A 23,676-nucleotide genomic window follows, 5' to 3' on the forward strand; every position below is an offset into this window, starting at 1 on the left:
GATGAGATCGTTCTCTGGAGASAATGTATGAGCGTACGATTCTCTTCCTGGCAGGGCCGGCGGAGCATAAGGTGTTAGGAAGTGTCCTGTGTGAAGCCGGGGAAAAGCCTCTGTTCCTGCAAGAAAATCCGGCCGCGCTTGGCGTTAGCGGCCGGTGCCTGGCACCGAGGCCGTTGCGTGCTGCTGTTGCTGCCCCGTGGCGTGCGCGGGGAGGAGCTGCAGCCTCYGCTGCGTGTCACGCGCGCTGGCTGTATTTAAAATAAAAGAAAATAGCCCAACGGTTATGAAGGCAAACTGGCAAACGACCGTTTAATGGAGAACACGTGTTAGCAAATATCTCTCTGCAGCAGCCACTGCGCCCTTAACCTCTTACAGCTGTAAAGGGTCCGTGTCTTTATTTTCCACAAAACACTAAAAGCCCTTGAGGGCGACAGGGATGGGCAAGGCGATCCCGCTGGAGACGGCGCTTTCCCGAGCAGCGGGAGCAGAGCCCAGGCAGTTGTTCTGCCGGGACGTTGTGGGGGAAAGGCCCCACGTGTGGGCCTGTAGCCCTGCGCAGGGCTGGGGCAGGCGTCCGGGTGCTGTCCCCACAGCGAGCCCCGTGTGCCGGCGGGTTCTGCTGCCTTTGGGAATGGTTCCGCGCTCCTGCGCTTCTGCCTGGGACGTGGTCRCTGCCGAGGAGCCGCCGTATTTATGGCACCCGTGGAAGGGCAGCTGTGCCAGGGAGCTCCTGTTTTGCTCTCTTTGCTGTCCCCTGGCCCTCAGGTGGAAACACGGGCCCCTCGGCCRGCCCTGCTGAGGGGCCCGAGGCTTGAGCCCCCTCGTGACCTGTGGGGGGAAGGGTTGYGGGGAGCCCCGTGGGGCGCTAACCATGTGTCACCCCTCCTCTCCTGTCCATGGTGCAGGGGCTGGCGCATCTTCACGCCCACCACGTGATTCACAGGGACATCAAGGGGCAAAACGTGCTGCTGACGGAGAACGCAGAGGTGAAGCTCGGTGAGTAGGCGAGCGCCTCCCATCCCGCTTCCCAGAGCCCCCTTCCATGACCCGGCTTCCTGCGTGTTCCCGTTATGCTGGGGCTGCCCGTGGTGGGGCTCACTCCTTTATTTAACACTGGTTAAACAGCCGTGTGCTATTCAGGCCCTGGACACACATATGGGATCGGGGCAGCCCCCTCAGTGAAGCGGTAGTGTGAAGATGGAAGTACAATTCCTGCCCAGGAATGCCTGCTGGGAACGACTCTCCTGTTCCCTGGCCTGTTGCTGCCCCTGTCCCTCCCAAGGGGACGAGCTCTTTTCCCTGATGTGTCTCCTGTGGCGGCTGCGCCCCTCACCCCGGCACTGCACCCGCCGCTCACACGGAGACGAGCGCTGCAGCCCCCTGCGCAGCCCACGCGCAGGGCAGTGTGGGCTCCGGCCCCCGGGAGGAGGCTCTGCGAGAGCTTTCCCCGCTACACGCTTGCCCTGGAGCAGGGAGCCCCTGGAGCTGCATCGTGCCGATGCCGGAGCCCGTGGAGCCGCTGCCGCCCTCGCTGCAGCGAGGCTGGTCGAGCAGAGCCCCCCTGCAGCACGAGCGGCACCTTCGAGAGGTGCCGTGTCCCTCTGCACACGTAAATTTTCTTGGCTCCAGCATTCCCACGTGCCCTCCAAGACAGTAGTTCTGCAGCTGAGCTGTCCTTGTGGGGAAGGGGAAGCTGTAGGGGCAGCCAGGGAGAGGTGCAGAGGAGGTGGCCGTTGCCGCTCCGCTCCTTGACTCTGGTGGCCTGAGCGCATTGCACGTGAAACCCGGACACTCGGCTGCCTTGGGATTAATCACTGTGTTTCTCCTCAGCATGCTCTCCCACAAGGAGCATGGGCCTGGCTTTATTTCCAAATCGTCTGACTGAAGTAACCGCTGCGTGTGTTTTTCCCCTCTCATTTTATGTTAATCTTCTTTCCTGCCTGCAGTGGATTTTGGTGTGAGCGCTCAGCTGGACAGGACAGTTGGTCGGAGAAACACATTCATTGGGACTCCGTACTGGATGGCTCCAGAAGTCATTGCCTGTGATGAGAATCCAGATGCTACGTATGATTACAGAGTAAGCGTCCTGTTTGCAGAGTAAAACAGGTTGCCCTTGTGGTATGAATGGCCCAGGATGGTGGCAGGTTTTGAGGCTTCTCATTGTTTGTAAGAATTGATTTATTTGGTACAAGTGCGTTCTTGTGCGGGAGGAAGGGTGAGGGTCAATGCCAGGCCTTGTCCTCTCACACTCCTTGAGTCACTGTAGTGGCTGGGCATAAGGAGGAGCACTCAGAAAAGATGACCAGAAAAGAAGAGTTTTATCTGGAGATGCTGATAGTCTCAATTTGTATGAAGTTTGTACTTTAAGTTGTGTTTGAATATGTCCTAGTTACGGCACTAATTCAGAACAATTCATTTTAGGTGTTGCCTTAAATAGAACTGCTGTCTGGTGAGTTAGTGCAGAGGGAACTGTTCATACTGTGCCTGTTCCTGATTTGGGGACGCTATGTAAATGTTGGTAAAGATTCATCCATCTCAGTATTTCTTAGCAAAGATTTCTTTTTTTTTACATAGTGAGCTGCAAACCAAAGACCTAATTATTGCAAAACCATAATTGGCTTGATGGTATTTGCAGTAGCCCGAGAATGTTACATATATATATATATGTTTAAAGCTATATTTCCCTAATAAAAGCATTTTGAAACCTTCTCAATGCCTATTAGCTTGCTTGTATAAAAGCACAAATGAGGAAAAAATGGTGAAGATGTGCTTTATAAAATCCTCACTTCAATTTCTGCAGCTATTCCAAATTTTACCCAGGCAAGGCAGTGAGGATATCAGAAACCCTCAGATTAAGCCCTTACCATGAGTGCAGTGTGCTGACGTTGACAGTGATGTCTGTCATCAGTGTGTTTGGGAAGGTCTAAATTGCCAGGTGATTGGAACTGGTGTTTTTCCACCTTTGACTAAGATTAAGCCTCTAGATTTCTTGAGTTTTCTCTATAATTCTCTAGATTCTAGAGAAATTCTTTAGGTTTCTTTAGATTTAATGKTGTTTTACATGCTATGCTCATTTTAAACCTTTGCAAGATGGAGTTATTAAGAAGGACTGGAGACTTGAAAGGAAAAAAAAACAAATATATTTGTTAATGCAGTAGAAAGAAATTCTTTCAGTCTGAACCCACTTGTTCTTTGTTTCTGGGGGACCTGTAGGGATTGGAGTAGTTGTCCTTTCTCCATCCTGTGCAGTTTATCTTGAATGAGTGGATTGGACCAAGAGAAATTATTGCCCTTCTGCATCTGAAAACGCACTTGGCAAGCCATTAGAAATGCTTCGCTGCCCCTAGTACAGGCAGCTTGTTACTCGTTACCCTTCACTTCTTAATCATTATCATCATTAGCCTGGCAGAAAAGAGCGCTGCTTCTCTCGAGAGCAGTTACCTCTTCTCAGAAGAGCGGCCTGGAGGGTCCTCTGAGCAGCCCCCTCCAGCACTGCCCCCGAGGCCATGGAGGTCTCCTGGTTTTGCTCCTCGCTTGCCTGCCTGTCGTTCAGCAGCGAGCGCAGGTAGCTGATGGCTGGGGCAGGATCCAGAGGGAAGGTCTTGAGGGGCTTCTGTGGAAGGGTTCTTCTTCTGCACTGTCATCTCCAACGAAGCTGAGAGAGTTGGGAAGGAGCATTTGGAGGACCACAAGTATCCTGCAAAACAGAGTCTCCTTACAAGTTTGGCAGTGATGGTTATTTCCCTATAAAAAGCTCCTAGTTGATTTTTGGGAATAGAAAATRTTTGGCAGTATAGTCCGCTAATTTSTGCTTCTTTATATTTAGRCCCTGAAAAAGGCATACTTGTGTGTGTGTGTGCAAATGCATTTGTCTCTATATGTATGATATTAGAAGTATCCTTTTCTGTTACTGTTAGAAGAAAAAGTAAAGATAAGCTACTCAGTTAGCAGCTTACACTGTTTACACAGCCGTGGCATTAGGTTTCAGTCTCGCCTACAGGGCCCCTGCAAATACTGCACTGTTTTACTGCCCGGGTGGGGAATGTAGCTGCTAACATCTGGTCTCTTGTCTCTTTGTGCAGAGTGACCTTTGGTCGTGCGGCATCACGGCCATCGAGATGGCAGAAGGAGCTCCCCGTAAGTGACGYGTCTGCTCTGAGGAACCGAAACATGCACTTAAGAGATGCTGGTTGTAATCTAAGCCTGGCCTTGAGGTTTCTGGAAGTGTCCTGTTGTTATTTCTGCTCTCTTGGGGTTTGCCTGCGCTATAAATATAAAATCCCATAAATAGCAATGCTTTYGATAGAGATAAGAGAGTGTTTAAGCACTACCATGCAGTAATTTCGTTTTGCTAGTCTGAACTTGGAAGCTAATAGAGCTGGAAACATCCTGCCTATAAATATGCTGTGGTTTGGGACTGCATCCCAGTTTGTCTATGGCCTGCCTGAAACATTGGCACCTCAGCTGGGGAGAGGTGCAGAGGGGTATCTAGAAAATAGACTGCATGAAAAACACTCCTCTAGCACTCTTTTCTAGGCTCATTTTCCAGCAGTGTGTGTGATGGTAACATTACTACTACTTCTGTTTCAGCTCCTCACGGAGGGTGTTGGTCTTGCTTAGGAATCATGTGACTTAAACTGTAAATCCATCTTTGGTGCAGAGTTTTGAACCAATTAGTGGTCACTATTGAGAATATTCMGGATATCTTGAAGGAAACCTGAAAAGCAAAAACATGGAACTGTGTAGCTTTTTCTTCCCCTCACATACTTGTTCCTTCTGAATAATGGAGCTTAGGGACGATATTTTTGAGGAGGAAAGGAGGACTTACAAACCGAACAGAAATGATACATGTTCTGTTTTTTTAATGTTAGTGAAAATCTTTATTAGTGAAAAGGCAAATACACTTTCCCCCATTCCCTGAGCAACCTCAGAGTGAGATAGTTAATACATTTTCTTGCACATGAGCAAAATGATCCCCCCAACTCAAAAGTCCATCTTGAAAACACTCTTTGAAGTTGTTGGGTTGAGAATGAGGTATTGACATCTTCCTGTCTGGAAAAAGGGCATTTCATTGCAGCCTCTGACTGCTTTTGCTTGTTTGTTTTTAAATACCAAATTGATAAAATGAAGTACAATGTTTTGATTCATTTTTAGAAGGTTGGGTGGTTTGATTTTTTTATATTTCYCTCCTCTCCATCCTTCCTAATTTCACATTTGCCTGGGTGCCCAGACGAGGGCTGCTCCCTGGGCACTTCACCTAGCTCTATATTAACAGTATTTGAGCTGCCACTTGGCCTCCTTTCAGTCTTACTTTCCSTGCTCGGAACATTGCGCTGCTGGGCTGGCTCCCAATTGAAAGCCCCATCACTGGGGTTTGCAAGCCTGGAATGGGGCAGTCACATTTTTTTCCTTTGCAAGTGGAAGCAGAGGTTCTGACTTGGCCTCTCCTAGTGTCCAAATCCTGGGAGCAGCTTCCAGGAAGCAAGCAGAGGATCACTGCACATCCTAAACTGCTCTCACCTATTAATGCAGGCCYGCTTTAAGGCAGAGCCTTCATTGGTGTTAACCCAGCAGGTCCTGGAATAAAGAAAAACTTCCCGAGTTTGGAGAGCGGCAGGAGCAGATGTCCTGCTCCATTTGTGTAATGGGAGAGGAGGGCAGGCAAAGCAAATGAATTTGTATGAGATGGGGACTGTGTCGTTTTTCCCACCTGCCATGATCTTTTCCAGGCATCATCTTAAACAAAACATAAGCTGGATGACTTGGAGGTGGAGGATGGCTGGTACAAACCTTCCTACCAGGGCTGATTCCACAGCCCAACCTGTGCCGTGACTTCTTCWCTTTTGGGGCCCCACTTCCCCCATGGAGCTGGGCAATTGCTGCCATTTCATTTCATGAGTTACATTCCCAGCTCTATGTGCTCTATAAGCGGTTGGGTTTGGCGGGGATGCTCGCGGCAGCTGAAGCCGCGGTCACTGTCTTGAGAAGACAGAGCGCAACGAAGCCAATGTCTCTTTGTTTGTGTTTGGTTTTTGTCTTCTTTCCTTCAGCACTCTGTGACATGCATCCCATGAGAGCGCTCTTTCTGATACCCAGGAATCCTCCCCCGCGGTTAAAATCCAAGAAATGGTACGTAGAACTTGCTGCTTTCTAAGCCCTTTCCGTGTCACGATGCTTCCCTGCGTTTCACAGCRTGCTGCTTCGTTACTGCTGCCGCAGAGCTGTGAAGTGGTTGAAGTTGGCTAAAATCAATCAGTCTGTTGTTGTCTTCTGTGCCATTGAATCCAGGCATAAAATAAAATAAAAAAGTGTGCATTGATTATTTGAGCTCTGTTTACCCCATAGAAATTTTATCTTTSAATCCTGGGAATATTAAAAAAAAACAAGCTTTTTTTTCTTGACAGAACAGCATTAAGTTGCAAATACTCCCCATTAAAAAAAAAAAAAAAACTCCTGCAGCATTCTTAATATGCAGATTTTTAGGATAATAAAGAGACCGAACAGTGCTATAGTGTTCTAGTTGTTAARTTGAAAGGAGCTATTAAAACTAATGAAGGCTTTTACTATAATTATTGTAAATGATTGAAATTGAGTGTGCACTTCTTGCCAGCTGAGAAGAATCCATTAGTATCGAAGGGTTTCCTCCCAGTTACTGGTTACAACGGGTGGGTWTGAAACAAAACGATTCCCTAGAAAGAGGTTTCGCCTAGATTGATTGTGATCGCAGGATGCTGTGAACCTGTCAAAATAATGAAGCAAAGTGGCTGCTTATTCAGTATCAACATAATAGAAGTTGTGGCTTGCTGCTGGGCTTGGCGCTTGCCTGGATTGGCCTATTTATGCACGGGTGTCTGTCAGGGCCTCATTTTCCCTCTCGCACACTCRCTTTCTGCATATATTAAAGGGCAGAATTGCATTTAAGGCTGAGAGAGCTGGGCCTGTTCAGCCTGAAAAAGAGAGGGCTGAGAGGGGACCTGATCGGTGTCTATAAATACCTCAAAGGAGGGAATGAGGAGGATGGGGCGGCCTCTTTTCAGTGGTGGCTACAGAYAGGACTAGAGGAAACGGCCACAAACTGAAGCACCAAAAGTCCCACAGGAACTTAAGGAAAAATTTCTTAACAGTGAGGGTGACAGAGCCCCGGAACAGGCTGYCCAGAGAGTCTGTGGAGTCTCCTTCTCTGGAGATCTTTAAAACCCGCTTAGACGCTGCCCTGTGCCACGTGCTCTAGGTGACCCTGCGTGWGCRGGGGGGTTGGACTGGAGGACCTCTAAAGTTCCCTTCCAACCTTAATGATTCTATGATTCTGTGTATAGTATTTGCGTGTACCTTTCTTGCATCTTTTTTTCTTCGAAGCATAACATGGGGTATAGAGAATAACAGAAGTCGGCAAGGCTACCTTGAATTTAACTATGCAGGTTTCAATAAGAAAATGGAGGTGAAAACCATTTTGGTTTTGTTTTACACCTATCCATGCAGTGGTGGTGGTCGCTGCCCAAGGATGGCGGCAGTTGGGGGGCGTCTAACGATCAGAAAGGGAATGTGGCCGCAGCCAAGGCCGCTGCTTCAGCCATGTTCCCTGAGGAAAGAGTTTGTGAGCAAACAGGCCCGAGGGAGAAAAGCACAGGTCTGAATGTTGGTGCTACTGYTGTGCTGCTCCCTGGATGGTTTTCCTTTGRAAAGTTTTCTGCTTAGACGGGTGTTTCTCACACATCCCGCCTCATGTGAGCCCCGGTGAGCGCTGCGAGCCCCTGTGTGAGGCTACCCGGGTGAGAAGGAAAATGGCCGCTGCGGCCTGCGGCGAAGGTGGCGCCTGCGCCAGCCGAAGGGTGTTGGCCATTCCATGGCTTTCCTGCCACCTGCCCTCATGAAGCTGGGACAGGCGATCCCTTGGCTTTCCCGCCGCCTCCCCTCACGGAGCCGTGAGGGCAGGCGACGGGAAAGCCCTGAGCCAGCAGCAGAGCAGGAGCGAGCGCCGGCCCCGTTTGCCATCCCGCTCTTTCAGGCAGCGCTCGGATCCTTCTGGAGCACGCTGCCCTCGGAAGGGAGCTACCTTTGAAAACCTGTCGGAGCTGTGATTTTGTTTTACTTTGTTTCATCTTCCCCTGCCTGCTTTCTCAGGTCRAAAAAGTTCTTCAGCTTTATAGAAGGTTGTCTCGTGAAGAATTATATGCAGCGACCTTCTACGGAGCAGCTTCTGAAGCATCCGTTCATACGTGACCAACCGAACGAAAGGCAAGTCCGAATCCAGCTCAAGGACCATATAGACAGGACAAGAAAGAAGAGAGGAGAGAAAGGTACACAGTTTCTAAAAGCCTTTTAAAGACTTACTAAAAATCTATGTACTTCTGCCCTGCTCTGCCTTCCAAATCATCTCCCCGCAGAACACTGAGTGCTCAAACCATTAAAAGTTTCTTTTTTAATTCTTATTTTGGCTATCAGCAGGCTTGTATGTTTTGTTCTTTCTGAATAGGATATCTGAATTGCAAGTGTCTTATTTTCAGATGAAATTACTCTCTTCCAGGCAACCATTAAGCAGTGTTTAGGAGGGTATTGGCAGATCCCTCCCTTCTTTTCTTTTGCCTTGTGGCAGGTTCTTTCCTGGAGTGAGGCCATCAGTTAGGCTCACACACAGAAATAACCCATCACAAGAGCTATGGAGCCAATGTCCGGGGCAGCCTGCCCTCTTTATTCAGGTGGCCTGGAGGTTTTCCAAGCAGCAGCTGGTCATAGACTGAAAACATGGTGTCGTTCAGGGATCTTGCTGGAAGTCTGCAGGAAAGCACTTCACTGCATTATGTGTCTGGGAAAGTGTGCCGGGATATGTGGGATAAGCCCTAGGGTCGGAGGGGAATCTTGTCTCTGCAGGGGCTGGGAAGAGGTTGATGACTGTGCTAGTACGAGCTCCGCGTCATGAAATGTGGAGATAGGCACTGCTCAGGCCACTGTTTTCTTTCCTGCTAGATGAGACGGAATATGAATACAGTGGAAGTGAGGAAGAAGAGGAGGAAGTGCCTGAACAAGAAGGAGAGCCGAGGTAACAACTGCGGGTTGGAGGGCTCTGGGCAGTCCACATGAGCAAATCCAAACATCTGTGACTGTAAACCAGGAGCATTCTCAATTTGTGTCTTGTCTCAAGCGTGGCATTAGCCACACAAACCCTACCATCCATAGGTCTCAATGCCTATTCTGTGGCTGCTACAAGTTTTAAAGCTTCCCCTCTCATGGCTTAGTGCCCGGAGAGTTCTGGATGGAGGAATATTTAGAGCAGATGTGACTGGGCAGGGGGTTCTGGTTGGGGGCTCCAAAATGTCCAAGTTGGTCCTTGCTTTGCTTGGCTTCATTTCACACCTTCCACTGAGAGCATCTGTTTGATATGTACCCAGCGTCTTCTGAACTGACTGAAAGAAATGACATGAAAATGTAAAGAAACAGTGTACTTTATTAATGTACCCTCTGCTTTGGGGGAAAAAAAGGAAGTATTTAATGACCCATGGAGCTTTATTGTAAGGGACGCTTAAACTTCCTCTTGTTGCAGTTCCATTGTCAACGTGCCTGGAGAATCAACCCTCCGACGTGATTTCCTGCGGCTGCAGCAGGAAAACAAGGAGCGGTCGGAGGCCCTTCGGAGGCAGCAGCTGCTGCAGGAGCAGCAGCTCCGCGAGCAGGAGGAGTACAAGAGGCAGCTGCTGGCTGAGCGGCAGAAGCGCATTGARCAGCAGAAGGAGCAGAGGAGACGGCTCGAAGAGGTAGAAGCAAAAAGGCTGGAGCTCGGGAGGCAGCGGCCCCTTTTCCAGTCGTTTGGGGTCTTTTTCCTCTTTTCCTCCCATTCCCACACCCACTTGTAAAAAGCTCCCTGTAGTCTAAGCACATCTTGAGGAAGAAAACAACCCGTACAACTCCCTTGGCAAACGTGAAGCAAAGCACTTAAATCCACGTCTGGCTACTTAAATATGAGCAGCCTCCTACAGCACAGAGTATCCAGCAGCTCCTGTGCAGTTCGTGGCAGCCAAGGCCTGCTTGTTTGAAGGCACTGGGGGGGAGCCTGAGTCTTGGTCCCCCTTCAAAAGAAGAGGCAACAAGTCTAGACTTTTGGGTAGCTGTACAGAAGGGGAGACATTAATTATTCCCACATGATTTTTTTTTTAAAGTGGGCAGTGTCCCAAGATGACTTTTTTGAGTCCATTATGTGCCTAGAATTTCACTTGAAAGCTTTCACAAACATCTGTGTTTGGCACTCGATCATGRTAGGTGAAAGCCTATTTTTTGATGTATTACTCTTTCATCCATAGTAGCCTGATGAATAACCTTCCCCCCAGATTTATAGATAAGAAATATAATTTATACACCTGTGAAAAAAAATACAGTTATGTAAAATTTTCAAAAGTAAATCATACCCTTGTGATATGGTAAATGTGCAGTTTGCATACACCACCTGAAGGATTAAAAAGAAAATCAGAAAATGTACATGCACAGTATTACTTTGCCCTAGTTTTGGTACAATCTTGTGTGTTTTTAGGTATATATATACGCCTAGAAAATGCAGTGCAAGTTTCAGGGGCAGAAAGATTTCAAAACAGTTTTGCAGGCCCAAAGTGGATAGTAGAGCTAAAGTGAAACCAGTCATCTGGCTCTGCAGGAAGCACAGGGTCACATTCCAGTTGTCCTTACACGACCTCTGCTCTTGGAGTTGCTGTTTCAACTGTTCACTCAGSAATGATGGAAAAACTACGCCCAGCCTGGTTTTCCAAACGCTTAATGAGGACATGATGAGGACCAATACTGCTGTGCATCCCAACGTGAAATTTCACGTGCTGTGTTGGTGTAATAACTAATGCACAGCTCTGGATACCCCTTTGCTCCATATTCAGGTCCTTTTGACGCATATTCCAGTCCTTTCCAGCACACAAGCAAAGGCAGAAGGCGGACCTGGAAGCGGCAGCCCAGGAGCAGGCGGTGGGACAGGCTGCAAAGCCCGGCACGCTCGGGTTTCTTCCCCTCCCTTCGGCGGCTGCCAAGACCAACATCGCTGCTCTTGCAGCTGCCGGGCCTGGTTTTAGGCTCTGGCTCTGCAGCCGTTTGGGGGGCGGAAGGAAGGTGACAAAATGAGGCCGGACAAGGTTAACATGGGACAATAGGAAAGCAGTGTTTTAGTGTTGTGAAAGGCAAACAAGAGTTGTGGTTTAGCCTCTAAAATTTTGSTTGGTGTGGAGAGAGTTTTACTGAATGTCTGTGTGATTGCTAAGGTTCCTCAGGGGGATTTTTTTTTTTTTTGGCACGGAAGGGGATTAAGATTAAATTATCTAGCTTGTTTGTCTTCAGTGATCACTTCAATCAATTCAATCAGTGATCATTTCAGTTCGAAGAATCACTTGCAATTCTGGAATTTCTGTTTAAAACCAAGGAGACGCTGCTGGTAATAATGGCAACAAAAAATGCATCTCTTTGCCGAGGGTGGAAAATCAGCTTTTGGAATGTGGCAGAAATGCTAACCTAATGAGCAATTAAAAAGCATGCAGAGTTACCTGCAAGTTTAATCCGTCCTGCTGCCCCTGTAAATACAAATTGGAGCAAGAGCTTTAGCAGCCACAAGGCAGTGCCCACTGTAGCTTGATGTATTAGTGACTAAAGCCATAGAAGCCTGTAGAGTTTGAAAGAGAAAACCTTTTGTCTCTTCTTGAACCTGTAACCTCTGCCTGCTTCCCACAGAGATGTTGCTGTGGCTGATGAGCTATCAAGTTTCCCTTCTACAGGGCTGGGGGAATGTTCTTCRTAAAGGAAATGATATTTTTTAGAAAAAGGAAAAAAACCCTCACAGTGTCTCACATCCACCAGTTAATTACATTTAATGCCTCGGATTTTTTGTTGGAAAATGTATGATCCCCAGTGATGCTCCCTAAAGAGCTGCCAAGGCAAAGTCCCTTGAAGGGGGAAGGGCGACAGAGGCACCTCTAGATAACATCAGAGCTGTGACACAGTTGCAGGCCACAGTAGTGAAATGTTGTCACCCTGTCCCTGACTCACCCCCTTGCTGATGAAGCCAGTAAACAGGGGAAGCTTCCTGATAGGGGTCAGATTAGCACCGGCTTTTGCATCTCCCTTCTGTTTGATGAAGCTTTTTCCAGGTGTGGCTCTCTCTCATACTTGCTTGTATGGAGTAAGTGTGTGGTTTGGTTAACGTGTTGGACATACTTTAAGAAGAACTCTCTGCGTTAGATAATCACCCTGGACAACTTGCTTATCCCCCCTTCCTCCCTCCTCCCTCCTGTCCCCTTCCTAAATGAAAATCGAGGGCTTGTTCCTACAATGCTGGCACAGAGCCTAGACAGTTTTGACTGAGACTGCTGCGGGAACGGTGTTTAGGACAGCTGCCAGGAACTGGGTAATTCTCAGCAGTATTAGAGAAAAGGTTACTTTTCTTTTTTTTCTTTTTTTTTTTAGCACATGCAGGTGACTATCAAAGGCTGTTGTTGCAGGGACCTTATAATTCTTGTGTTACATAAGAGGCAGAAGGCGTACGTGGTCAAAGTGCAGAAAATCATTTGAAACCCTCAGGAAGGGGGTTGCTCCCTCTTCCCCTCCTTTCTTTTTTGAACCAGAGTAAAGGTTAACTGCATAAATATCAGCTGTACAACTTAAAGTACTCCAGATGGTTGAAACAAGAAATCAGAGCTGTGCTAGGCGGTTCTAATGTGTTTCTGCTCAGCAAAAGGCAGATGCTGGTGCTCAGCGTGACAGGTACGGAAAGGCAAATGGGAATATGCACTTTGCAGCAATCAGCCTGGTTTGGCAAGTGCAGAATTAGCACCGTGTGCTAATCGYGCTCTGTGTGGAGCCCCTCAATCCTGGGCAGTTGGCTTCAATACTATCACTGTTCCTGGTTAGAGCCACCTAAGATGGGTGTCTCTGAAGTGCTAGGGATAGAAGCCTGTTTGCGAGGAGTGTGGCCCAGCAGGAACGGATTTACAGGCCATGAACGATTGAGGTGCTGGGGTCCAGACACTTCCCTACCTGTGTCTGAGGACAGGAGTTGTTGCCCTGCGTGAGCTGCGAGCTCCAGCGTGCGCCTGCTTGGAGTTGCAGTGTATCTGCCCTCTTGCTTCCCTCCCCGAGGAGTGGCCGGCCCTCCACGGCCGCCTCAAAGCGTGAAACAAGACCTGCTGAGCGGAGATGAGCGGGTGACGCGCGTGGAAGGAGCACCCCTGGTCTGAACGGAGGCACTCGTGTYGCTGTACCCACCCGGGCTGCTTGCCGGGGCTTGGTTGCTTGTAGACAGGGTGATTGCTTGTCCCTGCTTCGTTTGCATTGCCTGCAGTTTGGATTGGGGAAGAAGTACTGAGTGAGAAGTTCTTCTTATGGCTTCTTGCTCGTGCGGGCAAATTGGAAAAGAATCTTTTTGCTRCTGTATGAGTCTTTCCAATATGCTTCCTAAGATGACAGCAGGCTACCTAATTCTTCCTGGAGGAATCCTTGCTGTATGTGTGCATCAACCCTCTTCTGAATATAGGACAAAGTAATAGTCTTATGAATATGGAATTAGAAACTATGAATTCATCTGTTGCTGTTTACTGTATGAACTAGGCCTGCCCCTGGGTTGTCTGTGTATACCACGTGTGTGTGTAGTTGCATTGCCCCCTCCTGGTAAAYGCTGCTTCACTGCGTGGCCTTCCATTGGGAGGTGGCAAAGTACCATTASGAGGTCGTCATTAAGGCACCTTGAAGTCAGATAAGGAACCAGAGCATTTATGCTCTTTTTTTCTGTTTTGAAAAAAAAAATATGAAAAATTCTGTTTCAGCATTTCTGAAATTTCTTTAAAGAGCTTCTCCCCATGCCTTCTGGTGAACAGCTAGCTCTTGAAATTCCTCTTTTCCTCTGCCATGTATGAGAGGGTTGGTAATCACATATCCAGCTAAAGGAGATCCGTATTGGCCTCTGTAATTTCAGCAAGTCCAGGTCTGTACCTGCTGTCCAAATGGGCGTGTGCAGGCCTAGTATTTTACATCAGGATTATTTAATGCTTAATGGCATATGCTAAGAGTTAAAATATCTAACAAAAAGTGCAAGTTTTGTAAACAGACCTTAAAATTATTTTGATTCAGCCCAGAAATTGCAGAGTTCTTTCATCCACATTCCCCTCCTTTGGGCACCCCAAAGRCCACGTCTTCCCGTGCATCCCGCTGGGATCGCTGCTGACCCTGGTTGGGAAGGCAGCTGGTTGGGGAGGCAGCCGAAGGGCCAGGGGCTGCCTGCAGCTCGGTGCTTCTCACGTCGCTTTTGCCAAAATTTAGAGTAGCCCCTGAGGGGAGGGGGTTGTCCCGGTGGGTTTCCTCTCCCTGTGCTCCTTGGAGCACGTGCAGTTTTGTTCAGCTGGGCACTGGGGTTGCCCGCACTGCGTTCGGAGGCAGGGAGCTTTCCTCTTCCAGCACGAGGGAGCTTTCCTCTGGGCACGAGGGCATCGCGCCCGGCTCCTTGCCGGCTGCTCCAGGGCCAGGGCCTTGCGTTTCACCCCCTGGCCTGGGGGCTGAGCTGGTTCCTGACGGGAAGGTGGGAGCAGTGCAGAGGGAGCCGCTCTCTCCGGATGCTCTGGCGCACTGTGGGGGTGTTCCTTAGAGGCACCTGGTGGCACAGATGCTTTTTTCTCTTCTTTTCATGCTAGGTATSAGTAAAAACCTGTTGTAAGGACTGGGTTCTTCTTTTCATGATAGGTATTAATAAAAACCTATTGGAAGCACTGGGCTAGCAGTCTTGTTCAGTGTTTGCTTAAAAATCTCTTCTTTTAARGTGGAATGGGATTTGATTATTTCCTGAAGCACTGGGAGACCAGCCCTCCTATTCAATTAGAAACTTCTTTTCATCTTGGAAAGTTGAGTTATTTGTAATTACTGCTGAAAAACTCTCCGTTGACTCAAGTGACAATGATCTTGTTTCTTCAGAACGACCTAAAGACCAACCCATCTTCCCTGGGATGAGACTGATGCCATGCCCAGATTTGCCATATATCCACTTAACGTGTCAACAAGATGCTGTTAGGCAGACAGGCTTCATATGCTTAAGAAGTGTTTGGGCTGCTAAGTGTGCATATCAGGCAGTCAGCAGCGTGTCGTCTCCTGCATCCCCAGGGCAGCAGAATTATTGTACTTCACATCTCAGTTTTCTTCAATGAAGAGCCTGTCAGACTTGATTAGCCAAGAGGCACCTGAATATACTGACTTAGATATCGAAGTTGTTTGACACAGATGCGTATATTCAGAAATAAAAGTGCCTGCCTAATCCTTTTAAAGTGCTTAAAAAAATAAAAAAGGGAAGCAGCGAAACCTGTGAAATCCACTGTGTTCCACAGCTGCCTTGGAGCCCTTTTACTATTTTTATATCTCCATGCAATGAAGAGCAGTTGTTTAAGTGAAAAAGCCTAGTGAATGTATTTGGTTAGGAGAGGAGATGCAAGAGCATGAAGACTCTGTTTCTACGAACAGACAGAAGACATGACAGGAGAAAAGAAATAATGTCTTGTGGCATGGGAAGTTAGCAGGGAACCCAGGACGACTTTACAGAGAAGGAAGAGCAAAGTTATCTTTACAAAGCGGGCATATTTAAAAAGTAGCCTGCAAGAAAGGTGCATTTTTTCAAAATGCAATGGACTGCAAAAATGCAATTAGTTAGGAGACCTGAGAAGCATCCCCTTCTTATTAAGTATTACCAATTATTACGTGTTACCCTCATTTCTTTCAGTGCTTGTGCCTTAATTTGGGGTGGGATTTCAGGAGACAGAAAAAGCTAATGAACTTTTAGTTGCTTCACAACATGTAGGGTAAGGAGCCAAGAAAGCTCATCCCACGAGGAAACAGTGTATCTTAACATTGATACGTTCCCGGCAGCTTAGCTTCAACCAAAAAAATGAGCATTTCATTCACCTCACTGTGAAAAAGGAAACCAGTATAGGTCTTTATTGTGCTGGGTTTTATATATCAGATATAAGTTGACAGTGCTTTTTTGTCCACATTTCTTCTGTGATTTTCAGCATCTTGCAGAAGTCTGTGGTGAAAGTAGATGCTGTAGAGAAATTCCCAGCTGATGGTAGGACAGGAGGCAGCTGCGCCTTTTGACACCTCGGGAGCTGTGGAGGCTGCCTGGGATTTTGGAGTAGGTGGAATAGCTGGAAGCTTCCACAGAAGTGCAGGCAGCGTCGGCACGGCTGTACGGAYACCTGAAAGATCTGCTTGGAATTTCAAAAATACTTTCCAGAGCTCTTCTCCAGATCCTGGAACATTTTCCAGGACCCCAGTTCCCATTTGGATCATGCAGGCAGCTTATCCACAGGACCGCAGGAGCTTAGCTCAGCTCTTCTTGTTTTAAATSKAGGTGCTTCTGATGCCCTGGGAGGGGCAGAGGTGCTGTAGGGCAGCCTGCCTGCTCTGCTAGGTGAGGTTTGGGGCAGTGCAGGAAATGGAGCTGCCTACTTGTCCCAACAGCACCAAATTCTTAGCAGGCCACGGACTCTGGTAAGAGTGAAGCTGCTTACCAAGAACTCAGGAGGTCGCCATTTGAGTTTTAGCTAATTCTGTGGGGCTAATAATTTCCTTTTAGTAACTCTTGCGAGTTCMGTGTGGTGCAGGCAAGAAAATAATCACTTTGCTTAGCTCCCAAGTTCAACAGTTCTTAAAAGACCGAGATTTCAGCTTGAGCCCCTTGTGTGTGCTTTTGATGAGGTGCATGCCAGTTTCCACACCTCGATTTCAAGAAGATGCTACATGAAAAGATTGGATTGGGGGGGTGGGAGTTRTTTGATGAAGAAATCCAAGAGAGAAAGTGATGCTGCTTTCAGGGATACTCAGGTGGGGGGTGCAGTTTGTTTCCCAGTGGAACACTTGCATAGAAAACTGTGTGACTCCGTAGCAGAGCTCGCCCGTCCTGGTAAATCCTTCTCTTCCCAGCAGAAAGCAACCCCACCTCTTTCTTTGATAACAACAACAGAAGTAAGACTTTGTGGTTTCTTTTCCCTTTCTGCAGCAACAAAGAAGGGAACGGGAAGCTCGAAGGCAACAGGAGCGCGAGCAAAGGCGGAGAGAGCAGGAAGAGAAAAGACGTCTGGAAGAAATGGAGAGGAGGCGTAAGGAAGAGGAAGAGAGAAGAAGAGCAGAGGAGGAAAAGAGGAGGGTAGAAAGGGAGCAGGTGAGTCCATGATAAAGATATGTGTGCACTGGGTTTGTTTCTTCTAAATTCTAATTTTATTAAAAAAAAAAAAAGAATGAGGAAGCCTAGAAACAATCTCCTGCTGACCCTTCCGTCTTTAGCTCTCTCAGCAAGTGCACTAACGTAGACCATAGGGCTTTATGGAAAATTCTGGCAGCCTCAACTGTGCCCTGAAAAAGAGCTCTTGTTACAAGCCTTACTCTAAATTCAGCTCGCACCGCTGGGCTTCACTAAAACTCGGCAGAATTGGTGAGATAGGCACTGTGCTAAAACCTGGCGCCGCGCTCGTGCTGCTGGGGCTGCTRCAGTTCTGCGGAGATGCCCCCGTTCGGGCGGCCCCGGGGAGAAGGGGCGCGCTCTGCGTGTCAGCTCCAGGCACCTCCAACTCCTGTTCGTAAACTTGGAATATTTGGAATTGGCAACGGAACCTTGGAGCTGCGGAGAGTTTTCCTTCCTTGAGGTTATTTTCCTCTCTCTTACTCTGTCTATCCCAATCTATAATAATTTGTGCCAACTGAGGCAGCTGGAATATCTTAAGTTGCATCAGTGTGCCCTTGAAACGTTGACCGTGCAGGTGAGGACCCCGGGAAACTGTGAAATTCAGCTGCCGGATTTGTGCATGAAATCTGCATGCTGTAAAATTCTTTGCAAACTTTAAGCAGGGTAATAATTACTGTGCATGTATTGCGGAATACTGATCCCAAATGAAGGGCCAGATTTTTTTTCTCCTAGAGGCTGATTGTAAATTTGCCATTCGCTTCAGGAATACTGGTTTGGGCCTGATGCATTTATGTTTTCCTGTGTAAAAGGCATCATATTTGAGACCCTCATGTTACTAGGGAATTTTTATTGTGTATGTCTCAAAGACTTCTGGAGTCGAAAGAAAAGATATTAACCATTGGGAGAAAATACATGGGAAATTTACAATTACAGCCCAGCGATTGCTTTGGGGCAGACACCGGGTATTCCCCCAGCTGCTGTTTAACCTCTTGATGCTAATTACGCCCTGTGCCACTAACGACGAGCGGCTAATTGATGCTCCCGCCTGAGCCGCTGTGAATTTTGGATCCTTTTGGTAAAAGAAAGGAGCAATATGTCCCGATATGTCCAATATCCCTGCGACTCCAGCTCCGGATCAGGCTGCGTAAAACGACGCCAYGGCGTCAGCCGGTCCCGGGCTTTCCCGTAGCTGCCGTCACTGTTGCCATCGATGCCTACGCTGTGAACGTGAGCGTGCGTGTGCCTGTGTGTGTGCACGTGTCACTGCAACACATCGCCATTAACCGCATGGAAGGATGTGCCCAGCTCGGCGCTCCAGGGCTCCGGTTGTGCCGGGATGGGATGGGGGGCAGGCGAAGCAGCCGTCTCGGCCGGTCGAGGACGCGGCGCAGGAAGGGGCCGGATCAGAGCGAGCCCGTTGGGTCCCGTGCCTGGTTCCTGGTGGATGTTTGTTTGTTTGTTCGTTTGTGCCATAACCATCGCATACCTCAGCCGGGCTGGCAGCGGGGGCCCGGGAGAAGCTCTTGGGCCCAAGGGAGACGGCAGGGCAGGGCCGAGCTGCTCTGGCAGAGCCCCCGGGGCGGCTTGCCCCAGGTCTGCCTGCACTAAGCCTGGCTCTAGCTCTTGCTAACAGTTCATCGCACCAGTGCAACCAACTAATGTTTAATACGACTTGCATGTGACTTTGTGTTGGCTGTGTCCAGTCAGACTTGCTGTGTTTTAACTCTTCCACAACCTTCWAGTACATTTTGCTGCTTCTTGAAATCACTTCCAAAACACACGAACGAGCTCTGGCCCACGCCGGCTACGTTTGCAGCAGTCCCAAATTCTGGACCTGGTGGGCCAAAATACCCCGTGTTGAGGTGACAAGGCTCCCTAAATTGTTCTGTAGGCACTAATGAATCCTGAAGTGAAATCGTTAAAGCTGACCTGGGGAAGTAGCGTGTGGTGTGCCACCCAGGGGGTTCTGATGCATTCCTTTTGAATAAATTTATTGCTGGGTAATTTCTATGTGACAGGAGTATATCAGGCGACAGCTAGAAGAGGAGCAGCGGCACTTGGAAATTCTACAGCAGCAGCTGCTCCAGGAGCAGGCCATGTTACTGGTAAAGCACTGTATCTGTTTTGTTCAGTAGCTATAGGATCCATTTATCCAGCCAGTCCTAGGCTCCCTCGTAAGCCGGGCACAGCTGCACTGCAGTATGAACAAGGGAGCCTGGTTCCAAGGCCATTTAAGCCAGGGCTGACAGGCACATACGAGAAGTGCTCTATGGTCACGCTGCTTTCTGGGCAGTAAGAGGAGGCTTTATGCTCAAATGGAAGAGCTCTGGTTTGGTGGTCAAGTTTCTGAACAGACCTTGGCATTCAGTGAAGAGCTAGAGTGCTTATGTTGCAGATCAAAAGCACACATGACATGTAAATCCACCCCGGGGCACAATGGCCTAGTGTTGCTCTAAGTCACTGCTTTTCGAACTTTACACTGGATTTAGTCTAAATGACTCTAGTTTTGTTTTTTTTCCATGTAATAAAAATCAGTTTTGACATAACTCCCCAGTCGTGCCAAGCTTAGCAGCACACCCTCCGCTTCCCCAGCGCGAGGCACACGCCAGTCTGGTCCACCCTAGCTCTCGGCTACCCTGTAACAGCAAAACTAAGCCAAGAAGCGAGCGAGCGAGCAGCGGCGAGCAGGAAGGAGCGTTTGTAGCGGGATGGCGAGGGGCAYGTGYGCCGCGCGGCGCCGGGCGCCGCCTCACTTGCTGCCGCCTTCTCTCCAAGGAATACAGGTGGCGGGAGATGGAGGAGCACCGGCAGGCGGAGCGGCTCCAGCGGCAGCTGCAGCAGGAGCAAGCCTACCTGCTCTCGCTGCAGCACGACCACAGGCGGCAGCAGCAGCAGCAGCAGCAGCAGCAGCAGCAGCAGGAAAGGACTAAGCAAAGCTATCATGGCCCTGAGCCCAAAGCCCACTACGAGCCTGCTGAGAGAGCACGAGAGGTAAGTTGGGCTCCCAGGGAGGCAGTCGGCTGCCTGCTCCTCTGGCCCTGGTTGTAGGTTCTGGTACAGCACTGTTAAGGGCTGGGGTGTCACTGATAGGACACAGGGTTCCTGTAAATGTCCCTTGTGGGCTGCTGAGCCCGACAGGTTCTCTGGATGCTTGTGCAAGTGCTGTAGGGCAGCACTGGTGGGTTTAAAGGGTAGAAAGAAATTCTGCAACCCTGGCATCTGAGGGGGCCTGTTTTGGAAGCCTCCCTTTGAACACCTTTTCCTGGGAAGCAATGGTGCAGTCGGTGCTTCTGKCAAGCCCTGTGGACTGGAAATTGTGAGGTGATTGGAAAGCACAAACCTGCAAAAGGGACCTGCACATGGGACCTGTTCACACATCTAACCCGTGTTCTCGGAACTGGTCTTCTCATGAACACAAATGTGGGTTTCATAGAATCACAGAATCAAGAGAAYCCTTAAGGTTGGAAGGGACCTCTAGAGATCATCTAATCCAACCCCACTGTTCCAGCAGGGACACCCAGAGCACGGGGCACAGGGCGGCATCCAGGCGGGTTTGGAGACCTCCAGAGAAGGAGACTCCACAGCCTCCCTGGGCAACCTGTGCCAGGGCTCTGGCACCCTCACAGTCAAGAAATGTTTCCTTAAGTTCCTGTGGAGCTTAAGTTCCATTGGCTTCATTTCACACTTCATGTGAAGTGTTCCTTTCTGAGAGCACATCCCACTCTTAAACTCCCTGAGACCTTCATGGGCTGAGGGCCGCCATCGGAGCGCTGTGTGTCTCCCTGAGTGCTCCRAGGGTGACACTGATCAGCAGTAATTGCCTCTGTGGTGACAGAGCAGGGCTCTGTCAGCGGCCTCTTTCTCTTCCTCCTCTTTCCCTTGAGCAAGAGGGCAGCGCCGTGTTGCCCACAAACCACCTGGCTGCGGGACTGGTCAAAGCTCTTAGTGGCTTTCAGTGCCAGCATGTGGTAACTAGATAAATATATCTTGGAAAAGGAAGAAAAAACTCCATGTTAGGCATGATAAAATAATTTTCACTCCACYTTTATCCAATAGTTGTTCATAGCTTTGGAAATATTGCTGTTTTGACATGGTAAACACAAACAGATTTTCTTCTAGATGCTCTTGTCCTCGTTCTCCTTTTTTTATGATCTCATCCATTCCTCTTGGGTGAAGTATCTGGTACTTCTCTCTCCTGACAGAGCTCAGGCTTGTGCAGCATGTGCACGCCTGCAGTCAGCCGCCAGGTACTTGTTGCAAATTTTTGCCTCATCTCTGTGAAGAGGCAGCGCAGAACCAGCCCTCCTGTCCTGCTGGCGGGGTTCCTGAAGGCTGGTTTTGAAGGATGCAGAGCCATCTCCRTCCCTCCTCCCCCGTTTGCCTTCCCAAACTGGAAATGGGGGAGCTTCTGGAGGTTTGGTTGTAGCAGGAGCACTAACTCAGCTCGTCTTCTGTGTCCTCCTCCTTTCCTCAGTGAGCTTGCTAAAAAGGAATCCAGTGAAGGCAAAGAAAAATCATGGTATTAGTCAGATCTTCACAGAATTGCAATGTAATATTTTACCTTAAAGGAGTGTAGTAGAAGTATCCCAGATATCTCTATTTGGGAGTGACATCAGTTAATCTTAAAAGCAGACATGAACACTGATCTAATTCTTGTCATTAAGTAGTGAGTTGGGCTTTCAGGAGGACTGCTGTCCAGAGAAACCCCCCGTCTGCTGAAATGCTGCCCATCATGATGACAGGCCAAAGTGGTTATTTTCTGTAGAATGATTAGGGATTTTTTCCATTCCGGTTGGAAAACGGGATACCAGGGAAAGGACCTCTGATGATGGCTTTGGGAAGCAGGAGGAAGCTCCGAGGAGCAGAACCAGTTTCTGCAGTAATGCCCTGGCTCTCTATCTCATCTGCTTGTTCTGAGGGAAATGTAGCTGGTGCAGCTTCCGTGCTTTGGAAACCTCCTGTTGTCTGCAGCTAGTGCCATAAAAGCCAGAGACATTCAGACTTGGAGCTTTTCCTTGGTCTTTGCATAGCAAGAAGACTATTAGRAGGAGTCTGGCCTATTTTCAAACTTGGAAAGGTGACTGTGGGTGGTTGAGAATGGCAGTGAAAATGATTGCAGGATGCAGATTCTCTCCTCCCCTGGGTTTGTGTGTGGCAGGATGTGGCAGGCAGGCCTGGCAGAAGCTTCTCTGCCTGCTCCCGGAGGCACACGGTGGCTGGCCSCAGGTTGTGGCAGGCGGGGGCAGGTTGGGTTTGTGCAGCCCCAGCTCTGCCTTCCAGCGTGGTGGCGTAAGCAGCCCGTCCCGCCAGACCGTCATAGCTGGGGGAGCAGTCAGGGGACACCCCCCAGGCTGCCTGCATGCTCCAGGCACAAGGATCAAAACTCAGGAGCAGGATCTCRACGTATGAGAACTTCCTAGCTGCAGCTTGATCCGTCTTTGGTGCTTTGCTGAAGTGCTGGAAGCTTCATGTTCCTCAGAGGTAGCTCCTCTGGCAGAGAGGTGTTTGCAAGGACAGGCCGTCCTAGGAGATGGGGGGCTGCTTCCTGCCTGCCTGTAACCCCTTCCAGCCTTTCCCTCCTTGCTGCTCGCTCTGTTCCCAGTGTCATGGGCTTGCAAGGGATGAGGCTTCTGCTCAGGGCATCTGCTCCCTGTCCTTCTGGGGCCTGAGCCTGGAAGGGTTCTCCTGGCTAGTCCTCCTCAAGTCCCACCCAGCATTCCCGCTGGAATAGGGGCTTGGAGCACGGGACTTGGAGGCTGTTTGGGCAATATCTGAAAGAGAGAGCATGGCCAGTCCTACAGTTTCATACCTAAAGGTGCCTCCAGTGTTACCAGGAAGAGAAGTGTGTCCTGTCTGTTCTTACATTGCTCAGAGAGACGGGCACAGGGGCCCTTCAGTTTAATCAGGTGGGTAACCTACGCTAAGGGATAGCAACAGGAAATATATGTATATTTTTTAATTTTAAAGTTTTTTTCTGTTTTCATCTATACCTTTCTGTTGTCTCTAAAGAAGATTCTGATGGATGGTCCAGCTAGAAAGAAGCCCCGTAATTGTCTTTCATCAAATCACATCTTGCTGCCTCTTGCAGCCTGTTTCCTAGTAGAGATTTTCCATATTGGCGTACTTACCACTTCGGTGCAGCTCCCTGTGTTTTCCATAGCTGGCGAAAGCGATATGCAAAAAATAGAAATATTCTGCCAAACTTCAAATGTATTTGTTTTCTTTATGATAAAAGACAAAAAAAAAAAAAAAAAAAAAAAAAAAAAAAAAAAAAAAAAGTACAGATTTAAAATTAAAAACAGATATACAGAGCATCAAACTGTATGATAAACCACAATGACATTACTTGGAGGCTTGCAAATTTGGCATAACTCTGCTGCACTGTGTCCCAGGTGAAATTATCATATTGAAGGTAGGCTGTGATGTTTCACTAGACAGATCTGACTGCAAGAGTATCTTTGTAGTAGAAGCCCAGGTATCCTTGT

At 48.7% G+C, this 23,676-nt stretch overlaps 1 protein-coding gene across 1 annotated transcript in view; it reads left to right on the top strand.

Annotated features, from left to right (window-relative positions):
* MAP4K4 (mitogen-activated protein kinase kinase kinase kinase 4) overlaps nt 1–23,676 on the top strand; it is a 72,796-nt gene that overhangs the window by 19,789 nt on the left and 29,331 nt on the right. Inside the window, exons 4-13 of the mRNA XM_026045490.1 lie at nt 906–996; nt 1,947–2,077; nt 4,083–4,137; nt 6,051–6,129; nt 8,122–8,297; nt 8,965–9,037; nt 9,539–9,749; nt 17,009–17,170; nt 19,210–19,296; nt 19,967–20,182. Coding sequence (XP_025901275.1) covers nt 906–996; nt 1,947–2,077; nt 4,083–4,137; nt 6,051–6,129; nt 8,122–8,297; nt 8,965–9,037; nt 9,539–9,749; nt 17,009–17,170; nt 19,210–19,296; nt 19,967–20,182 — 1,281 coding nt within the window. The remainder of the gene's footprint in view (nt 1–905; nt 997–1,946; nt 2,078–4,082; nt 4,138–6,050; nt 6,130–8,121; nt 8,298–8,964; nt 9,038–9,538; nt 9,750–17,008; nt 17,171–19,209; nt 19,297–19,966; nt 20,183–23,676) is intronic.

This window comes from Nothoprocta perdicaria, unplaced genomic scaffold (genome assembly GCF_003342845.1).
Source record: "Nothoprocta perdicaria isolate Ctin4 unplaced genomic scaffold, notPer1 scaffold_40, whole genome shotgun sequence".
Lineage (NCBI taxonomy): Eukaryota > Metazoa > Chordata > Aves > Tinamiformes > Tinamidae > Nothoprocta > Nothoprocta perdicaria.